Source organism: Triticum dicoccoides, chromosome 3A, assembly GCF_002162155.2.
Source record: "Triticum dicoccoides isolate Atlit2015 ecotype Zavitan chromosome 3A, WEW_v2.0, whole genome shotgun sequence".
In the NCBI taxonomy this organism is placed as follows: domain Eukaryota; kingdom Viridiplantae; phylum Streptophyta; class Magnoliopsida; order Poales; family Poaceae; genus Triticum; species Triticum dicoccoides.
In genome coordinates this window covers 219,535,103-219,553,029 of record NC_041384.1, presented here as the reverse complement: position 1 = coordinate 219,553,029, position 17,927 = coordinate 219,535,103, and the positions used below count along the sequence as shown (strand labels likewise).

The window sequence follows — 17,927 nt, the reverse complement described above, 5'->3', positions numbered from 1 at the left end:
AAAAAAATTCCTTTGGTGTCAACCAAATGACATCTCGTTTCATATTCCTACTCATAGGATTTGAGATACATGTCATCTCATTTTCTACAAAATTCCTATTCCTACGATAATTTCATCCTATGAATCAAAAGAGACCCTAGGATCGGGAGACGATAGGGATTGCTTGGCCCATCCGTCCTCGCCCATAATAAATGAAAGGAAAAGACCCAGCCCCTCAAAAAAAAAAAAAAACACCCATATAACGGTGCCGTGAACTATCCACACGACCGCGTGGCGGTAGGAATCGTCGCCTTGTCACCCAACCATCCCATATCCGACCCATCCCTTGTCCCAAACCGTCGAACCCTAGCTCGCCTTCGCCTCCAATCTCCCCACCTCGCCGTCGCCATGGGCAAGAAGCGGAAGCTCGAGCCGAAATTCACCTTGGCAGCAAACTCCCCCGCAGCTAAGGCTCCAGCTGCCGCAAAGATCGCCGAGCCGGCAGCTCCTCTCCCCCAGCCCGAAACCCTAGCCGAGTACTACCCCACTTCCTCCCAAACCGTGGCCCAGGAGAGCGGGTCCATCGCTGGGGGCGCGGCGGTGAAGCAGGAGGTGGGCGGCGAGGAGGACGAGTGGGAGGAGGTGGAAGAGGAGGTGGAAGAGGAGGAGGAGGAGGAGGAGGTCGAGGAGGAAGAACAACAGCAGGCGGAGGAGGGGGACAGCGACCCCGCCTCGATCCAGGCGCTTCTGGAGGTGTTCCCCAAGGAGCAGCTCGTCGAGCTCCTCCGCGACGCCGCCGTCCGCCACCGCGACGTGCTCGAGTCCGTCCGCCGAGCGGCCGACGCGGATCCAGCCCAGCGGAAGATCTTCGTCCACGGCCTCGGATGGGACACCACCGTGGACATCCTCACCGAGGCTTTCCGCCCTTATGGTGAGATCGAGGATCTCAAGCTCGTCTCAGACCGTAACACGGGCAAGTGCAAGGGCTACGGGTTCATCCTCTTCAGCCGCCTTTCTGGCGCCCGCGCGGCCCTGCTGGAGCCCCAGAAGAAGATCGGCAACCGCACTACCTCCTGCCAGCTCGCTTCTTTGGGCCCTGTCCCACCTGGCGGTGCGGCCAACAATCCTATGTTGGCTACAGCTCCAGCTCCGGCTCCAGCAGCCTTGATACTACCGCCAGTTTCTGAGTACACACAGCGGAAGATTTTTGTTAGCAATGTTGGCGCAGATATCGACCCACAGAAACTGCTGCAGTTCTTTTCAAAGTATGGTGAAATTGAGGAGGGTCCTCTTGGGCTCGACAAGGCAACCGGGAAGCCAAAGGGTTTTGCTCTGTTTGTTTACAGGACCCTTGAGAGCGCCAAGAAGGCGCTCCAGGAGCCGCACAAGTCATTTGAGGGTGTTATGCTGCACTGCCAGAAGGCAATTGATGGGCCAAAACCCAACAAAGGAGGAGGATATGGTGCCACAACTACAAGTGGGAGGAAGGGCGCTGCTGGCTATGGTGCTAGTAGCCATTCTCTGCCTGGTAGTGTTGGTGCTGGTTATGGGATGGCATCTCCAGCGAGCCTGGCTTCAATGCCTGGGTCTGTACCTGGTGGTCCAGGGATGAATCCTGCACTGGGCCAGGCTTTAACAGCTTTCTTGGCCACCCAAGGGGGAGGGTTGGGTCTGAATAACATCCTTGGAGTTGGTCCTAATAGTTCAGGGATGCCAAATTCAGGGTCTTCTGGAGCTCTTGGTGGTGGCGGTGTACCTGGAATGCCTGGCAGTTATATGGGAGGCTATGGGGGTGGTGGCGGGTATGGTGGTCCACCGGGAGGTCCAGGAAGAAATTACATGGGTCATTAGGTAAGATTTGGTTGGTCAATGTGTCCTAACTGTAGAAGCTACATATAGTTCTGAACTTCTGATATCTGATTTACGTCAAGAAATTACTTTCCTTATTTTTCTTATCCGTTAAGAAGTTAGCTTTGCATTTACAGTTTTACACCGGTATTAGTCTTGCATTTTTATTTACTTATTCTATCTTTTTTGTTTTTTCAAACCATTTTTTCTTAGCATAAGCTGAAATACTCTTAAGCATATGATAGTTCTAAGTTCTCTAATGTGCATTCTGATGAGATCTAGGTTGTGCCTGAATGCATTTGTCTAATTTGCTGCCTTACTGCGGTCCAATATGACAACCTGAACTACAAAATGAAGTTAATGCCTTCTATTAGCCTTTTGAAATTGTAGGTCATCTGTTAAGTAAGGAATCAGTACTTCCCGACAAATTGCTTCTTAGTTTTAGTGATGGTCCTTTCACATGTATTACATTTGTTGCAGAAGAGCTAGCCAAGCTAACATTGATCGACGTTGAGGTTTGAGAAATAAAACTAATATGCTTAAATACTAATAGGTTGGGGCTAGAGCGAAGGTGTTGAAAAATATGGGCTCTGTTTTAGTTTAATGATGCTTGGTTTATGTTTTGTTTGCCTTATTCGATCTTTGAAATTGGCCAAAAGATTCAAGGCTATGGCCTCGCAGTATCCTTGGTAGGTTTGAATGGGTCTCAGTTTGCAAGCAAATAATTTTTGGCAGGCCTTATCATTTTTTTCATCTCACAAACATTGTTTCACATGCATATGCACATTATACATAGCTTATATGCAGGTTTCAGTGCTTACATAAAGAAATGCTTATTTTAATTACTGCAAACCCTATACTATGAGTTATGCATTTATTTAACAGTACATTTTCTTCTTTTGCATAATCAAATTTTGTTTTAAGAGTTATTTCACTTATCTTTATCCATATTGCTATTTGACAGGATGCTTATAACTATTTTTCTGTGGCCAGATGATTCTACGTGTTCCTGCGTCGCACTTATAAACATGCTGTTTTAGGCTGCTTCTCGCAAGTTGCTTACTCTAGCGGTCAAAGTTTTCATAAGAACTTTGATTTCCTCAATCCTATGTTTTCAAAATTGAACAAATCTATGTACAATTATTTAAATTTTTGAAAAGTTACTAGTTGTCTTGTGACCCTATTGTAAAAGACTTTCTATTGATTTAAAGCACCGTGGAATTTTTACTGCATTTTATACAAGAATTTTCAGTCATTATTTTTGGCATTTGTTGAAACCTAATTTGTGTTACTAAAAAAAGTGCCATTTTTTTTGCTATCCTAATTTTCTTGTCACGGTGATACGTTTCTGACCAGAAATGTCGTGTGGATTTATTTCTGAACAAAAAGTTGAATACTGCTTTGTTTACAAAGTAAGCATTTGTTTATTTTGGCCAAGTTTATGATTACCGTGTGATAAAGTTGGTTAAGAAGAATCTTTGGCAGATCTAGGAAAATATCAATGTTGCAATTTTAGAAAAGAGGTTGCATTCTCAAATGCGTTTTTTGTCTATCTTGTCGTGCAGTCCAATTTTAGTTGTGTTGGTCTGAGGCCATGGTCGTAAGTACTAAACATGAGACCTTTTAGCAGCGATTTAGACTTTGGCCGTTGACTAATCTTTTGCCTGTGGGCTAGCTAGTAGTTGGAAGTAGGGGGAGGCTTGTTGTTATCGGAGAGGTAGGGCTGTTGGAAGGGTGGGAGGGGCTGGCTTGATTGAACCCTCACAGGAAGACAAGTGCTCATATCTTTGATGTGGAGGACTGCAGCAAAAGGAAGAGGAGGGAAGAAAAGATACAGTTCAAGGTGAGGTGACTAAGTTGCTTTACAACTGGTTAGCACACTCTTATGTTCTTCACTTTTTTGTGTGTGATGTTTTTTTGGGTTTAGTAGTAGAATTGAACTAGGAGCAGGCTGCAGCACACTCTTATATGTGTGTTATCAGTATGTTTAATTGGAAAGGTAGAATAGAACTAGGAGCGGTATTGGATAGTCACACTCTTATATGTATGATATATTATCATCTGTTTAATTTGTGTGTTATCAGTATGTTTAATTGGAAAGGTAGAATAAAACTAGGAGCGGTAATTGGATAGCAGAAATAGTCGCAACACTCTTATATGTATGACATATTATCATCTGTTTAATTTTTACGTGTTTTTAGGAATTATGCACACTACTGAAGTCTGTGTGAGTACATCATAGAAATATGGCTTGTGGAATATAACCTGTTCCTTACCTAGTTTAAACATTGTGGTGGAACAATGAATAGGTGCCTGATAATTAAAAGTAATAGAGGTACATGTTTTGTTATCTCGAGCTTATCCTAGTGCTCCTCACAAACTATTACGAAGATGACGCCTGCATGAAATCTTCAATTTAATCACAATGAACTATTGTTCCATGTGAGTGACAAATATGCTTTTGTAAGATACAAGTAAGTCATAAATTTCGTTAGAGTATTCTTACCTATAAGAGCACATAGCAATTTTCTGATATAAAGTGTGCCTGATGTAATAGGTCATGATTCACTAAGCTGCGTGTTATCAGTTATCTGGCCCAAAGTCTTTATCCAACAAGTTTCTGTAAGTCGTGACGCGTCATTGCGCGTCGTTATCTTTCGATCACACGCCATATGTATACAACATTTGTTGTCAATTCTATCAAGGTTTGCACACAATTTATTGTAATCGGGAACGCCTTGTTGGTTCTGGCGCTAGCCAACCAGCCCACACCAGGTTCGATCTTGGGATCGACTGTTTCATGGGGAGTATGATTGTATGAAGCCCCTCACGTGTATGCCACTCGTGATTGCGATGTGAGTTCGTTTGTAAGTTCAGATGCTAAATCTGTATGCAGGCGAAGAAAAAAGAAAAATCAAATCAACGTAGTCGCTCAAGTCTTATCCTATTCCGAAGGGAATACGATAAAATTTCCTCGATGTAAATCAACGTAGTCGCTCCGTCTCTAGAGATGGTGATAAAATTTCCTCAATGTAAATCAACGTAGTCGCTCAGTCTCTAGAGATGGTGCTAACGAGTAATGTAAAAAATGTATAAACTCTGATATGGCTGCGAATTACTCCATCTGTTCCTGTCTTTGTCTTTGGAGAAATTCCACTATGGACCATATATATTCAGTTGTATGTGATCGATAGTGAATCTCTACAAACACTTCCATTTAAGAACGGAGAGAATAGTAAACTATTACTCCGTACTATCTAGAGATGGGGCCGTCAAAGCATAATTTCAAATAAATAGTAATAAACGACCAGCAAATATTTATACTCCCTTCGTCCTAAAATTTTTGTCTTAGATTAGTCTAGATACAGATGTATCTAATACTAAAACATGACTTGATACATTCATATTTAAACAAATCTAAGACAAAATTTTTAAGACGGAGGGAGTACAATCTATATTATCAAAATATAAGATGCTTTTATTATTCAAGAACTGCAAAAATGCCTTATACTCCTCCGTAAACCAATATAAAAGTGTTCATATATAGAGGTAGTATTAAGCATCCAACAAAAATATGTATAATACATATTCAAAATTTTGAAAGCTTATCTGGAGCTACAATTTTGGCATCGGCTAGACAACTAGAATAGTCGTTTATGATAAAAAAAATCTTATCTTTTAGGCCCCGTTTGGAACAAGAAATTTTGCAGGAATTTCATAGGAATGGAATTCCTATAGGAATCCTTCCTTCACATTTTGGATGATTTTAAATATTTGCTCAAACCTTAAGCTTTCACTTTCTTTGTGAAATCCAATGCAACATGTGTATTTCTCCTCTTCCCTTTCTCTCCTAAAGAAACAATTCCTGCAAATGTGTGCTCCCTATGCCTCCTTCCCCACTTTCCTAGTGGATCGATCTTTATTAGCCATTTCATTTACTTCCCTAATTTGTATTTTAAGGCTCAACTTTTTTATCTGCGAAAAGGCCAAGTTTCTTTTGAGCGAACATGTTGTACGCCAGTGCATGAATCTCAAACCAAGATACGTGACAATCATTGTCCGCTTATATGCACCCATCTGAGCGAATTACAGCTGACGGCACTAAACGATTCACTCAAGATGACAATTTGAGCGAACACATCTGGGGTGCCAAATTCTGTTTCTACAATATGACAATTTTCACCAGTTTTGATGAAGACATGACTATTTTGGATACGATCAAAGATATTGCATACATGCATATTTGTCAGGTGATTTCTAGTGCAAACTATTTAATAATCTATTTATATCATCCAGAACAAAAATACTTCACACACTTTTGTCTGTCTAATCGTAGGTGTATGGGACATTTGTACAATCCACATATGAAGATAAGGGAAAATGAGAAGTTTAGGTTATGTTCAAAAAGTCCTCTCACATCACTTTTGGGCCAAGAGAAGATAAGAGTCCAAGTCTCCCATGTTTTGATTCAGATTCGGACTACACAGACATACCTGACTCAAAACGCCAACAACTTTTTCATACGGACTCCGAATTGAGTGATATTTTTTTGTTGGAAAGTAGATTTCGTGCTCTTTCCAAACCAATTGGATTCACCTTCAAATTCGTCCGGAGCATTGAGATATCGACGAAACAATCTGACGCTGCAGTAGAATCCGAGTCAAACAACAAGTCCAAAGGTGTTGCATCACCTCCACTTGGGCCCATGAGCCTTGTACGACCTAGGGTTGGTTTTATGCTGCCTTGGAATGTCCTCTCACCTCCTTGGCCGCCACCCCTTGCTCCTATATAAGTAGATCCATCTAGTAACTTTTTCCTTAGGATTTGTTTAGTTAAAAGTTAGCCATTGCAACTTCTTGTACTTCGTTTGTGTCCAACGACCAGACCAAGACTGCTTACAGATCCCCACCATTATCAATACTTCATATATATTTGCAATATTCAGATTGCTTTATCATATTCTTGCTCGTTCTTCGATTGCTTGCTGGAATAGACCTTTGTGGTCAGGCTGGTCGTGTTTCCGGCATCGTCAGTAACCTCAGGAGATTGGTTTAGCGATTGCTAAGGCGCAACGTCATGCACGTTTGTAGTCGGATCGTCAAAGTCGTCTCCACCAAATCGATAGTTATCATCTCATCGAAAGATCGGGACACCCTCACCTCTATCAAATTCCCTTAGATGTAGCATGGCAATTTTTCTTTTGCCAGCATGACAAATTAAAACGAAGTTGTAAGTGCATCTAGTGCCACCCCTAGTTGGTTTTGGAGTATTGACGACAAACCTGGTTGAGGGACTAATGTGTTTGTGAGAATTGCAGGATAACACAGGTAGTAGTCCCTCATTGATTCGGTTTACCTACCGGAGATGACCCTAAAAATGTGTGAAGACATTGAAGACTATGGTCGTATGTGAAGATATTCACATTGAAGACTATGACATGAGAAGACATCGCATGAAGACTATGGAGCGCGAAGACATAGTTGTTTCGCAGTTTTATTTTCTTCTTTGTTGAGTCATAGAAACCACCGTACCGTTAAGTGGAGTCCAAGTGAACATAGTCAGAATGACTAAAGTGATGCTCAACCAAATCCTAAGTCTTCGAGCGAAGACAATGAGAGCAAATTTTATCCAGAGCTGGATAAGTCAACTTTACTTGTAGCCCAAGTTAAGTTGTCACGTGTGTTTGAAATCTGACCGTTGGAACACGTGTCAGTTCCTTAGTGACCCAGGGTCATTTCGGACAAATCAGGTCGGGTTGCCTAGTGGCTATAAATAGCCCACCCCCTACACCATAAATTGGTGGCTGCTCAGAGTTAGTGCACGACTTTTGTCGTTTGAGAGCAACCCACCTCGAAGCCTTTGAGAGAGAAATCCTTGCGAGGACAAAGCCTTAAACACCCAGAGCCAAAGAGTGTTAGGCATCATTGAAGTCTTCCTGTCTGTGTGATCTGAAGACTTGTTACACTTGAGGACTGTGAATCCTCCAGCCGGTTAGGCGTCGCGTTCTGAACATCCAAGAGTCATTGTGGATCACCGGTGAATGAAGTCTATGAAGGTTTGGAAGTCTACCTTGAAGACTTACCTGAGTGATTGGGCGAGGACTGTGTGTCCTTAGCTCAAGGGGAATAAGGTGAAGACACGGTTTTCTGAGTTAAATCTCAGCCTCCCTAAACCAGACGTACAGTTCTCACAGCAACTGGAACTGGTCCAACAAATCCCTTGTCTTCACCAAGCAACTGTTTGTATCCATCCCTTCTCTTATTTACAGTTGGTCCTTGTGAAGTCATTGCTTGCTTGCATTATCTGTTTGTCTTTACTGTGTGACTGTTTGTTCTGATTGGCTTCATACTATCTTCCATTCTGATCCATACTGCCTAGCTGTTAATAGTCTTCATGCTTTCACTTCTTTGAATACTTGACTATGGCTTGCCTAGTGTAGTCTACCTTCCGCTGCATGTTAATAGGTTCATTTCTATCGTTTGTCTTTGAAACTTTCATATTTTGAAGACTTTCATAAAAATCGCCTATTCAACCCCCTTCTAGTCAATAACTAGCACTTTCAATTGGTATCAGAGCAAGGTACTCTCTTGTTCTGTGTGATTCGGTTTAACCACCTGGAGTTTTAGCTATGTCGACTGCAGGGATAATCAAAGTCTCCGCTGTGTTTCCCGTCTTCGATGGAACTGAATATCCCTACTGAAAGAATAAGATGCCAAGGCTGGTGAAGGTGTGCTTGAAGCCATTGATGTCGACCTCTGGTATGTCGTCAAGAATGGCGTTCCCAAGGCTGGTGAAGGTGCACCGCTGCTGATGTCAAGAAGTTCGTTCAACTTGATTCTACTGCCAAGAACATAATCTGTGGTCATCTGACCAAAGGACAGTATGGCCATGTGAGTGCTCTGGAAACATCAAAACTAGTCTGGGACTGGCTCTCCAAGGTCAACGAAGGCGTTTCAACCCAAAGAGATCAAAGGATAAATGTTCTTCGCAACCTCTTCAACCGCTTCAAGAGAAATGATAATAAGAATGTTCAGCTCACGGTTGATCGCCTCACTGATATCACAAATAAGCTTCAAGCACTCGCCACCACTAAGATCACCAAGCATGAAATCGTCAAGACGCTCCTAAAATCTCTTGACAGCTCATTTGACACCCTAACTTGATGATTCAAGAACGCCCTGACTTCAAGACGCTCGATCCGTCTGACATACTTGAAAGGCTCAACACACATGAGTTTCAGCTTACTGAGAAAAGCTTGCCTAGTGTAGTCTACCTTCCACTGCATGTTAATAGGTCCATTTCTATCGTTTGTCTTCGAAACTTCCATGTTTTGAAAACTTACATAAAAATCGCCTATTCACCCTCCCTCTAGTCGATAACTAGCACTTTTAGAAGTTAACATTTTATTTTTTTAAGTCGGCAATTCTTCATGAAGCAGCATGGCAAGTCCCGAAAACGCATGACAATTACTATGCCACCGTATGACAAATTCCTGACAATCTTTTCTGATGGTATGGTATTTTTTCTTCTTTATAACATGACAAATATATCTATTTTGTCATGGCAATTCTTGAGCATTCGCGCTTGGGTGACCTCGGTAAGGGAGCGCCGACGCATTCATAGGATCCATATATTAAGTAGCACATAAACTTTTAAAAAACACCCTTACAAAAAATACATAAGTTTTTTGGGGTGTCGAAGACTTATTTCTCATGCCACTTTTTCGGCCTCCATTTTGGCGGAGAAAATTCGTTGAAATCCATGAGCATGTAGAACCAACGTTTGGGAACTCATTGATATAGACCTCATCATCGAAAGCGACCCACTTAGCAGATTCCATCCCAAAGAAGAAAACGTCGGAGATGGCCTGTACAACGTCTAAGTCCGTCCATATGGGGTAGGGGGATACAAATCTCACACGTTCCCTGACGAGCTTGAGACTGGCCAACTATCATCGATCGAAACTTGAGCTTGAACACAAAACGTATAGCCACAGATAGCGTGACTGAGACAAACCTACATGAGAGAAATAATCGGATCTGGGGACACATAATCTTCCGCACTCCTCTCAACGATACGAAGAAGCGCCGTCAAACCGAGGATGAGGCGGGGGACTTTATTCCATGTCGATGCCTCCGCCATCGTCTTGCCACCACTGATCGGAGACATACCCCTACCTTTACTCCTAACTCCGCCTCCATTGGACCGAAGTCGTGGGGTCACCACCCTCTCCCATCACAGGAGTGACAGACAGAGGGGTAGGAGGCCCTTGGTTTCGACGGGGAGCTAGGTTAGATAGGCCGCCGTCTCTAGTGGCTGGAGGAGGATGAGGAAAAGAAAGCTTTGGAGCACATAGCACATATATCTGCTCTTATTTTGAGGTTTATTTTGAGCATTAACAAAATCATGCTATATGAGATGTATGCCATAAATGTATGTTGAAGCCATATTTTAAAGGAGTTTCTAGTGATATAAGTTTGTATGGTAACTGTATAATTTTGATCTTGTTGACGATCAAAGTAAATTTGAAATGCGAATTAAGCCTTATATATCTAGATGGAGTGAATACTCTGTTTATAAGATATTTTGGTCTTGCTGTTTTGCATCTTATTTCATAATAAGTTGGCTTTGTGTATTCGCAGCTGGAAATCCTAGGAGATAAACATTTCTTGTCACCTTTGAGTCCTGGCAGGTTTCTTTTTATTTATAATATTTATTACTCCCTCCATATCACAATATAAGAGCATTTTTAACCTACACTAGTGTATTCTTATATTGTGAAACAGAGGGAGTAGAAGACATTCATTTTCATAAAAAAATAAGAAAGAAAGTTTTTAAAAACCAGCGTGATGTGATAAGTAGTAAAGGAAAATAAAATAAAGAGCGGAGAGAAGAAAACTTCAAAAGAAGTTCCATAAAAAGAGAATATCAGGAAAGAAGCGCAAAAGACCAGAGGCAAAGAAACGGCGACAAGATGGCGGAAGTGAAATCGACCGCCGGGGACGTCATGGACGCGGCGGCCAGCAGCGCCGGGCAGAGCGCTGCCAGGGTGGCTGATCTGCTCCGTGGGTTCCTCGCCGTGCAGCAGCGCCGCGCCGAGGCTTACTCCAAGCTCCGAAGGTACTGCTGCCCTGCCCCCACCCTCCCTCGACCCCCCTCAACCCTAGACCTGCACTCGAGCACCCCGAAGCAGGAGCGCGGGCCGCGCGTGGCACGCTGCGCGAGGGCCCGGCCGGGGTAGCGGTCCATGGCATAGAGAGCGTCTTCCTCGGCGCCGGGGTGGTTGGGGACGGATCAAACCTGGCGTCGAGGGGAAACACACACGAATGCATGGGTGGGCAAGATATTTGTTAGATTTACGCGAGAATTTTCCCCATCAATCAAGAAAGAAAACAAGCGAATAGAGGTTAGGTGCTGGAATAGTTTGATACAATTATTTCTTTTCTTTTCAAGATCATATCGGATGCTCTCTTGAACAGTTTAAATGACTCTGCCACGAGTGTTGTATAGTTGTATTTATACGTTTTGCACTGTTCCCATTGTCTACGGCTCATCCTACAAGTGGGAGTGGGGAGGGAGAGTTGGAAAATGTTGTGTGATGAAAATCCGAGATACTTTTTGTAGCTAAAAGAAAAACTGGTTTTGCGATAACCATGTCCATCACTCTGTTTGCAGTAGGCTCTCTTCTGTTGGAAATCTAGATTAGGCCTCATTTTTGTGATCATACAGTAATGCTACAAAAGAAAATATCTCTGTCTTTGGACTTAAGCAAGATAACGAAAAGATAATCTTCATATGTCCTGATAGCAGTATCTTAACATCAATAGTGGAGTTCTGTCTGCCAATGCACACCGCTGACGACTATTCTATAAACCATTGTTGGCGTATGCCGGGCAATTAGAAATTCTAATTGTTTTGCAAGATGCTGGTTTATAATCATGTATGGTTAAGAACTGTGGTTGTTGCTCTGGCTGTAAAATACACCTGTGCTAGCTGTGCATGCTTAGCTTAGCTTTGGATAGTGCGTTGTAAATATTATATCTGAAGATCATTGCATGAAAACTACCTTCCTATTTAAGTTCATGAATTTGATCACTTAAACTATGAAAGTTTTGCAGTGGGTTTTCTGAATATATGGCTAATGGAGGTGAATGTGCTTATCAACAACTATGTGGGAATGTTACAGCCGAATTTAATGATTGCTCAACACAGGTTAAATGCTTTACTCATACATTTTTATCATAAAAGGTGAGATATCTAATATTGCTTACTACAGATTCTTGAAATGGTGTTCCTCCTCTCAAAGCCAATTTTTTGTCATGGAGATCTTGCCAACTTATTGAAGGATGTGCAAGCATGTGAGAGAGATAAGTTGCAGCTGGTATGCTTTCAATAACTCCTGTATTGCTGTATGGACTCCAATATAATTCGATGTTCATAAAAAGCTGTATAAAAACACCAGTATACCAAATTTATGTTTTATTTGATTATGGTGACATTATTTTGTTCTGACCTGAGGAAGTTAATTATGGAGATGCAACTGGACAGATGAGAGATTAAAGTTGGCTCTTCTGTGCTGTCATTCTAATCGTTTTACTACATGTCAAGTTTACCTTTTCAACAACAACATCAAAGCCTTAGAGTCCAAAACAAGTTGGGTAGGCTAGAGCTGAAACCCATAAGATCTCGAAACCAAGTCATGGTTCTGGCATGTGGATAGCTAATTCCACGCACCCCTGTCCATGGCTAGTTCTTTGGTGATATTCCAGTCCTTCAGATCTCTCTTTACGGACTCCTCCCATGTCAAGTTTGGTCTACACCGACCTCTCTTGACATTATCAGCACTTTTGACCGTCCGCTATGCTCTGGCGCTTTTGGAGGCCTGCATTGTATATGCCCGAACCATCTTAGACACTGTTGGACAAGCTTCTCTTCAATTGGTGTTACCCCAGCTCTATCATGTATTACCTCCGTCCCAAATTAGTTGTCTTAGATTTGTCTAGATACGGATGTATCCAACACTAAAACGTGTCTAGATACAGCCGCATCTAGACAAATCTGAGTCAACTAATTCGGGACGGAGGGAGTATATCATTATTCCGGACCCAATCCTTTCTTGTGTGACCACATATCCATCTCAACATGCGCATCTCCGCTACACCTAATTGTTGGAAATGTCGTCTTTTAGTTGGCCACCATTCAGCGCCATACAATATCGTAAGTTGAATCCCCGTCCTATAGAACCCACCTTTTACCTTTAGTGGCACTCTCTTGTCAGTCTCACAGAGGAAGCCAGAAGCTTGGCGCCACTTCAGCCATGCATCTTTGATTCGATGGCTTACATCTTCATCGATACCACCATCCTTCTACAAATTTGATCCCAAATATCTAAAGGTGTCCTTTTGAGGTACCACCTGCTCATCAAGGTTTACCTCCTCGTGCCTGTAGTACTGAAACTGTACCTCATGTACTCAGCTTTAGTTCTACTAAGCCTAAAACCTTTCAATTCTAAAGTCTGTCTCCACAAAACTTTCTATTAACCCCTGTCCGGCTATCGTTGACTGGCACCACATCGTCCGCAAAGAGGATACACCATGCGATATCTCCTTGTATATCCCTTCTGAGCTCATCCATCATCACCAACGCAAAAAGATAAGGGAGCTGACCCTTGGTGCAGTCCTATTTTAATCAGAAAGGCATCGGTGTCGTCATCACTCGTTCGAACACTTCTCACAACTTTATTGTACATGTCCTTGATGAGGATAATGTACTTTGTTGGGTCTTTGTGTTCTCCAAGGCCCACCATATGGCATTCCGCAGTATATTATCCAAGTCAACGAACACCATATGCAGGTCCTTCTTTTACCTTTATCATTAGGGAAAATTGAAATAGCACCTCAAACCGATAAGACTTGTCAATTTTCATTTGCAATCATTGTTTGAACAGCGACATCCATCTATGCATCCATTCAGTTGTCTCACAGGGATAAGTTGGTTTGCGCATGATAGTATCTGCTCTAATAGCATGATCACCACTCCGATCTCGTTCTTCGATAGTACTTCGCCTGCTTTACTGATGTTAGTGCTTTATTAATACATTCTTCTCTATCGGCATTACCTGGATTTAAATTTATACTATGTTTTGCGACAAATGCAACCTCTGTTGTTATCATCATCTTGCATACTGTTTTTGCTGCACTTTTTTAGTCGAATATTCCCCCAGTCATTTGTCAGCTTGTTCATTATGTTTCTGGTTGGTTGGATCAGACAGCTAGGATTCAGGTGTTGAAGAAGGCTGGCCGTCCTTCGGAACGCCTGGTAAACCATGAGCACTGCAGGTCAAGCAGCACGTCCCAGCATGTGTGTGCAAACCTTACGGAGATCACCGAGGACGCAGAGGCGGACGCAGAGTACGATGCCGCTCTGAAGGAGGCAATACAGGGCATTCAAGAGGCAGTGACTAGCATAAACGAGCATATGGAGGAAGTGCGGTACGAGATCGACGCCCTCGAGGCTGACACGGTTGACAGCAGGCTGAGTGAAGTCGAGGAAGCGTTCCCGGATGCTCTGTTGATAGAGTAGAAGAGTGCTGAAGTCTTAGGCCAGGGAAGGGTTTCTATTTGGGGAGTTAGAGCTGTTTTCATATTGTTTATTTTCGCGACAAGTGAAATTGGATAGCCTGTTTCTACTAACAACAAACAATATTAGCGTGCTAGCTATTTGAAAGAGGTGATATGAATATTTTATTTTAGCTAATGTGTGGTGGTGTTATTTCAAATTTTGTCCGGAGCTCTTGCGTGCGCGCTTGACGAGTCCTGTAATCCGGATCTGAACGGGGTCCAACGATGTCTCTTGCTCAACCGAACTGCCCTCTCCTAGTTCTAGACTCCTACCCAGAGATAATTGCATCTATAGTCCTCATACTTGCTGGCTACATCCACTTCAGTCCTGAAACTTGCGTGTTGCATCGATACGGTCCTGATACATGAAAATACGTTCTCAATACAGTCCCTGAGATTGAAATGCCAGACCTGGCCTACACGTGCACTACGTACAACACACTTCGCTATATGCCACGTCAGCCTGGGCCTCACATGTCAGGTAGGACCCACCAGTTAGCTTGAGGCCCACCCGTTATTTCGCAAATTGCCCCCTATGTTTCTGTCTTCTCGTCTCGATCCTCCCCGTTCTCCCCCACCGCTAAACAGAGGAGTGCGAAACAGAGCAAAACCTAGCGGCGATGGGGTGCGGCGGCGGATGATCGGCGTATCGGGCGCCCTCTGTTCGTAGTGCGTGCGGCGACTGAAGCTAGTTGGACGGCCGCTGAAAGGAGTCGGCGCTGTTTGGTGGCGATGCATGGCTCGCGACGGCGGCCCGACGGTGAGGCGGCTCCGGCGTACGGTACGTCAGTACCCAGTGTCACTAGGTCGATTTGATGTACATTCGGGGTGAAAAAAATGTTTCTTTGCTGTGATTATGACGTTTTGCCCATGCTATTTCTATGAATATGTCGACTGGATGCAAAATTGCCGAAATTATTCTAGGGTTTCAGTATGTTGAGTGCACTAATTTGAAATTATTGATGTTCTTAATGTTTTTCAGAGAAAGAAAGTGGATTTTTCACTGTTGAGGTGATCCATGGAGGTTTTTTCTTTGGGAGTGGGTAGAATAGATGCTATCTGAATGGCCATAAGGTTTGCTTTGATTACTGTCATAAGGACAACGCCTATTTCAGAATGTTTGAAGAAATAGTTGAGAAATTGGGTTATGAAATGTCAGGTAGAATTGATATCTATTGGTTGCCCCCTGGGTGTCAGCTTATTGAAGGTGGTGCTAGGCTTTTGGCTAATGATACTGATGTGGATTGTATGTATCTAAAGATAAATCTAGGGCACCACTTTCAAATGATATACCTGGATCATTTAGATAGCCACATTTCCGCAGGAGGAGCAGAATGGGATGATGTTGTGGCTAATCCAGTAGCACAAATCCCTCCTGTTTTCAGCCTAAGGAAGAAGGAAATGAATGCAAGTGAGAACAAAGATCCCTGTGAAAGCAATGTTTCTTGTGGTGTTGTGGATGAAAGTGTTGAAATTGAGAGCACTTAGCAGTTCTTTGTGAAGTTGAGACCAAGGGGAAAGAAAACAGAAGAGGAGGAAGAACAATATGCAGACTCAGATTCCTCAAACAGTGATTATGTACCTGAGATTGTGGATAGTGACTATGACTTGGAGGATGGAGATGATGATCTGTTGCAGGAGCAGTTGCAACCAATGCATGACAAGAAAGGGAAGAAGGTGGTTGAGGATTGCAACTCAGAAGATGAGGAATTAAATGCTCCAGATTCAGATGAGGATGAAATGAAATTCAATTTCAAGTCTTTCACAACAGCAGACATGCATGAACCTAAGTTCCATGCAGGGCAATTGTTCTCTTCGGTTGAGCTCTTGAGGAAAGCTGTGAGAGAGTATAGTTGCAAAGAGAGAGAGAGAGAGAGTTAATATCAAGAATGACAAAACCAGGCTTGCTGCAAAGTGTGAAAAGGGTTGCCCCTGGTATCTGTATGCATCTTGGGATAATAGAACAAATTCTGTAATGGTGAAAACATTTAATGGGGAACATACTTGTGAGAAAAAGTGGCAAGTTACAGCCTTTACAGCTAGGTACATTGCTCACAAATATGTGGACAAAATCAGGGCATGTGAGAAATTGTCGTTGAAGGCTTTTGCAGCTTTTGTGCAAGATGATTGGAACATGACAATTAAAAGGGGCAAGCTGGGGAGAGCTAGGAAGATTGCATATGATATCATATATGGAGATGAGATTGCACAATACAACTTGCTGTGGGACTATGCAAATGAGCTGAGGACATCAAACCCTGGAAGTACTTTCCTTCTTGGACTTTCAGAAGAGTGACAATTTTAGAAGTGCTACTTTTCTTTTGATGCATGCAAGAGGGGGTTCTTATCTGCTTGCAGGCCAATCATTTTCCTTGATGGTTGCCACTTAAAGACACGGTATGGAGGTTTTCTATTAAGTGCAGTAGGAATGGACCCCAATGATTGCATTATTCCTATTACTCATGCAGTGGTGCAGAGTGAGGACACCAAAGCTTGGAGGTGGTTTCTAACTGCATCGAAGGAAGATTTAGGAATTGCGAACACTGAGTTATGGACAATCATGTCAGACAAGCAAAAAGTATGTCTTTAATTTCTGTCAAATTATTGTGTGCTATATTTCTGCCAAATAATTTCTATGATATATTCTGTATATATTTCTGTCAAATAATTTCTATGATAGATTTCTGTGATATATTCTGTGATATATTTCCGTGATACATTTTTGTCAAATAACTATTGTATGCTATTCTGTGATATATTTATGTCAAATAATTATTGTGATATATTCTGTGATATATTTTGTGATATGTTTCTGTCAAGTAATTATTGGGTGCTATATTTTTGTGATATATTCTATAATTCTGTTTAACATGTTTCATGCAGGGTTTAATGAAGGCTGTTAAAGAGTTGTTTCCTCTATCACCTCACAGATTTTGTGTGAGGCATTTGTGGCAGAATTTCAACAAGAACTTCAAAGGAGAAGCTTTGAAAAATCAACTATGGAAGTGTGCTAGGAGTACTACAGAGGGTAGATTTAGGGAAAATATGAACTAGATGTTAGTGCTCAGCCAGGAGGCCCATGATTGGCTTGCAGAGTTGGACCCAAAAACCTGGGTTAGGGCTTACCAGAATGATTTCCCCAAGTGTGATGTGCTGTTAAATAACAATTGTGAGGTGTTCAACAGATATATTTTGGAGGCTAGGGAAATGCCAATCATAAGCATGATCCAAAGGATCAAAGGGCAGAATATGGGAAGGAATTATGCAAAGCAGCATCATAGTTTGAAGTGGCATGGTGCTATATGTCCAAAGATAAGAAAGAAACTGGAGAAGAGTGTAGAATTTTCTAGAACTTGTCAAGCTGCACCAACTGGCAAATGACTGTTTGTAATGAATGATAGAGGAGTTGATTTCAATGTGGACACAAGGAGGGAAATGCACAGTTGTAAAAGATGGGATTTGTCAGGTATACCTTGTTGT

The 17,927-nt window shown here is 42.4% G+C and overlaps 2 protein-coding genes across 3 annotated transcripts; both read left to right on the top strand.

The window, feature by feature from the left end:
- Positions 1 to 252: 252 nt before the first annotated feature.
- Positions 253 to 4,525, top strand: LOC119267929 (UBP1-associated protein 2B-like). Of its 2 annotated transcripts, none has more exons than XM_037549386.1 (2): positions 253 to 1,830; positions 2,821 to 4,525. In XM_037549386.1, the coding sequence occupies exon 1, from the start codon at positions 388 to 390 to the stop codon at positions 1,828 to 1,830; it is 1,443 nt and encodes a 480-aa protein (XP_037405283.1). In that variant the 5' UTR covers positions 253 to 387; the 3' UTR covers positions 2,821 to 4,525. The 2 variants fall into 2 exon arrangements, with proteins under 2 accessions (XP_037405283.1, XP_037405284.1); XM_037549387.1 differs by having other exon boundaries at positions 2,792 to 4,525.
- A 4,862-nt stretch (positions 4,526 to 9,387) lies between these two features.
- LOC119272173 lies at positions 9,388 to 14,598 on the top strand. Its single transcript, XM_037553726.1, has 5 exons — positions 9,388 to 9,424; positions 10,710 to 10,947; positions 11,946 to 12,039; positions 12,104 to 12,208; positions 14,095 to 14,598. Exons 1-5 carry the CDS (start codon positions 9,388 to 9,390, stop codon positions 14,407 to 14,409), a joined length of 789 nt encoding a protein of 262 aa, XP_037409623.1. The 3' UTR covers positions 14,410 to 14,598.
- Positions 14,599 to 17,927: the final 3,329 nt, after the last annotated feature.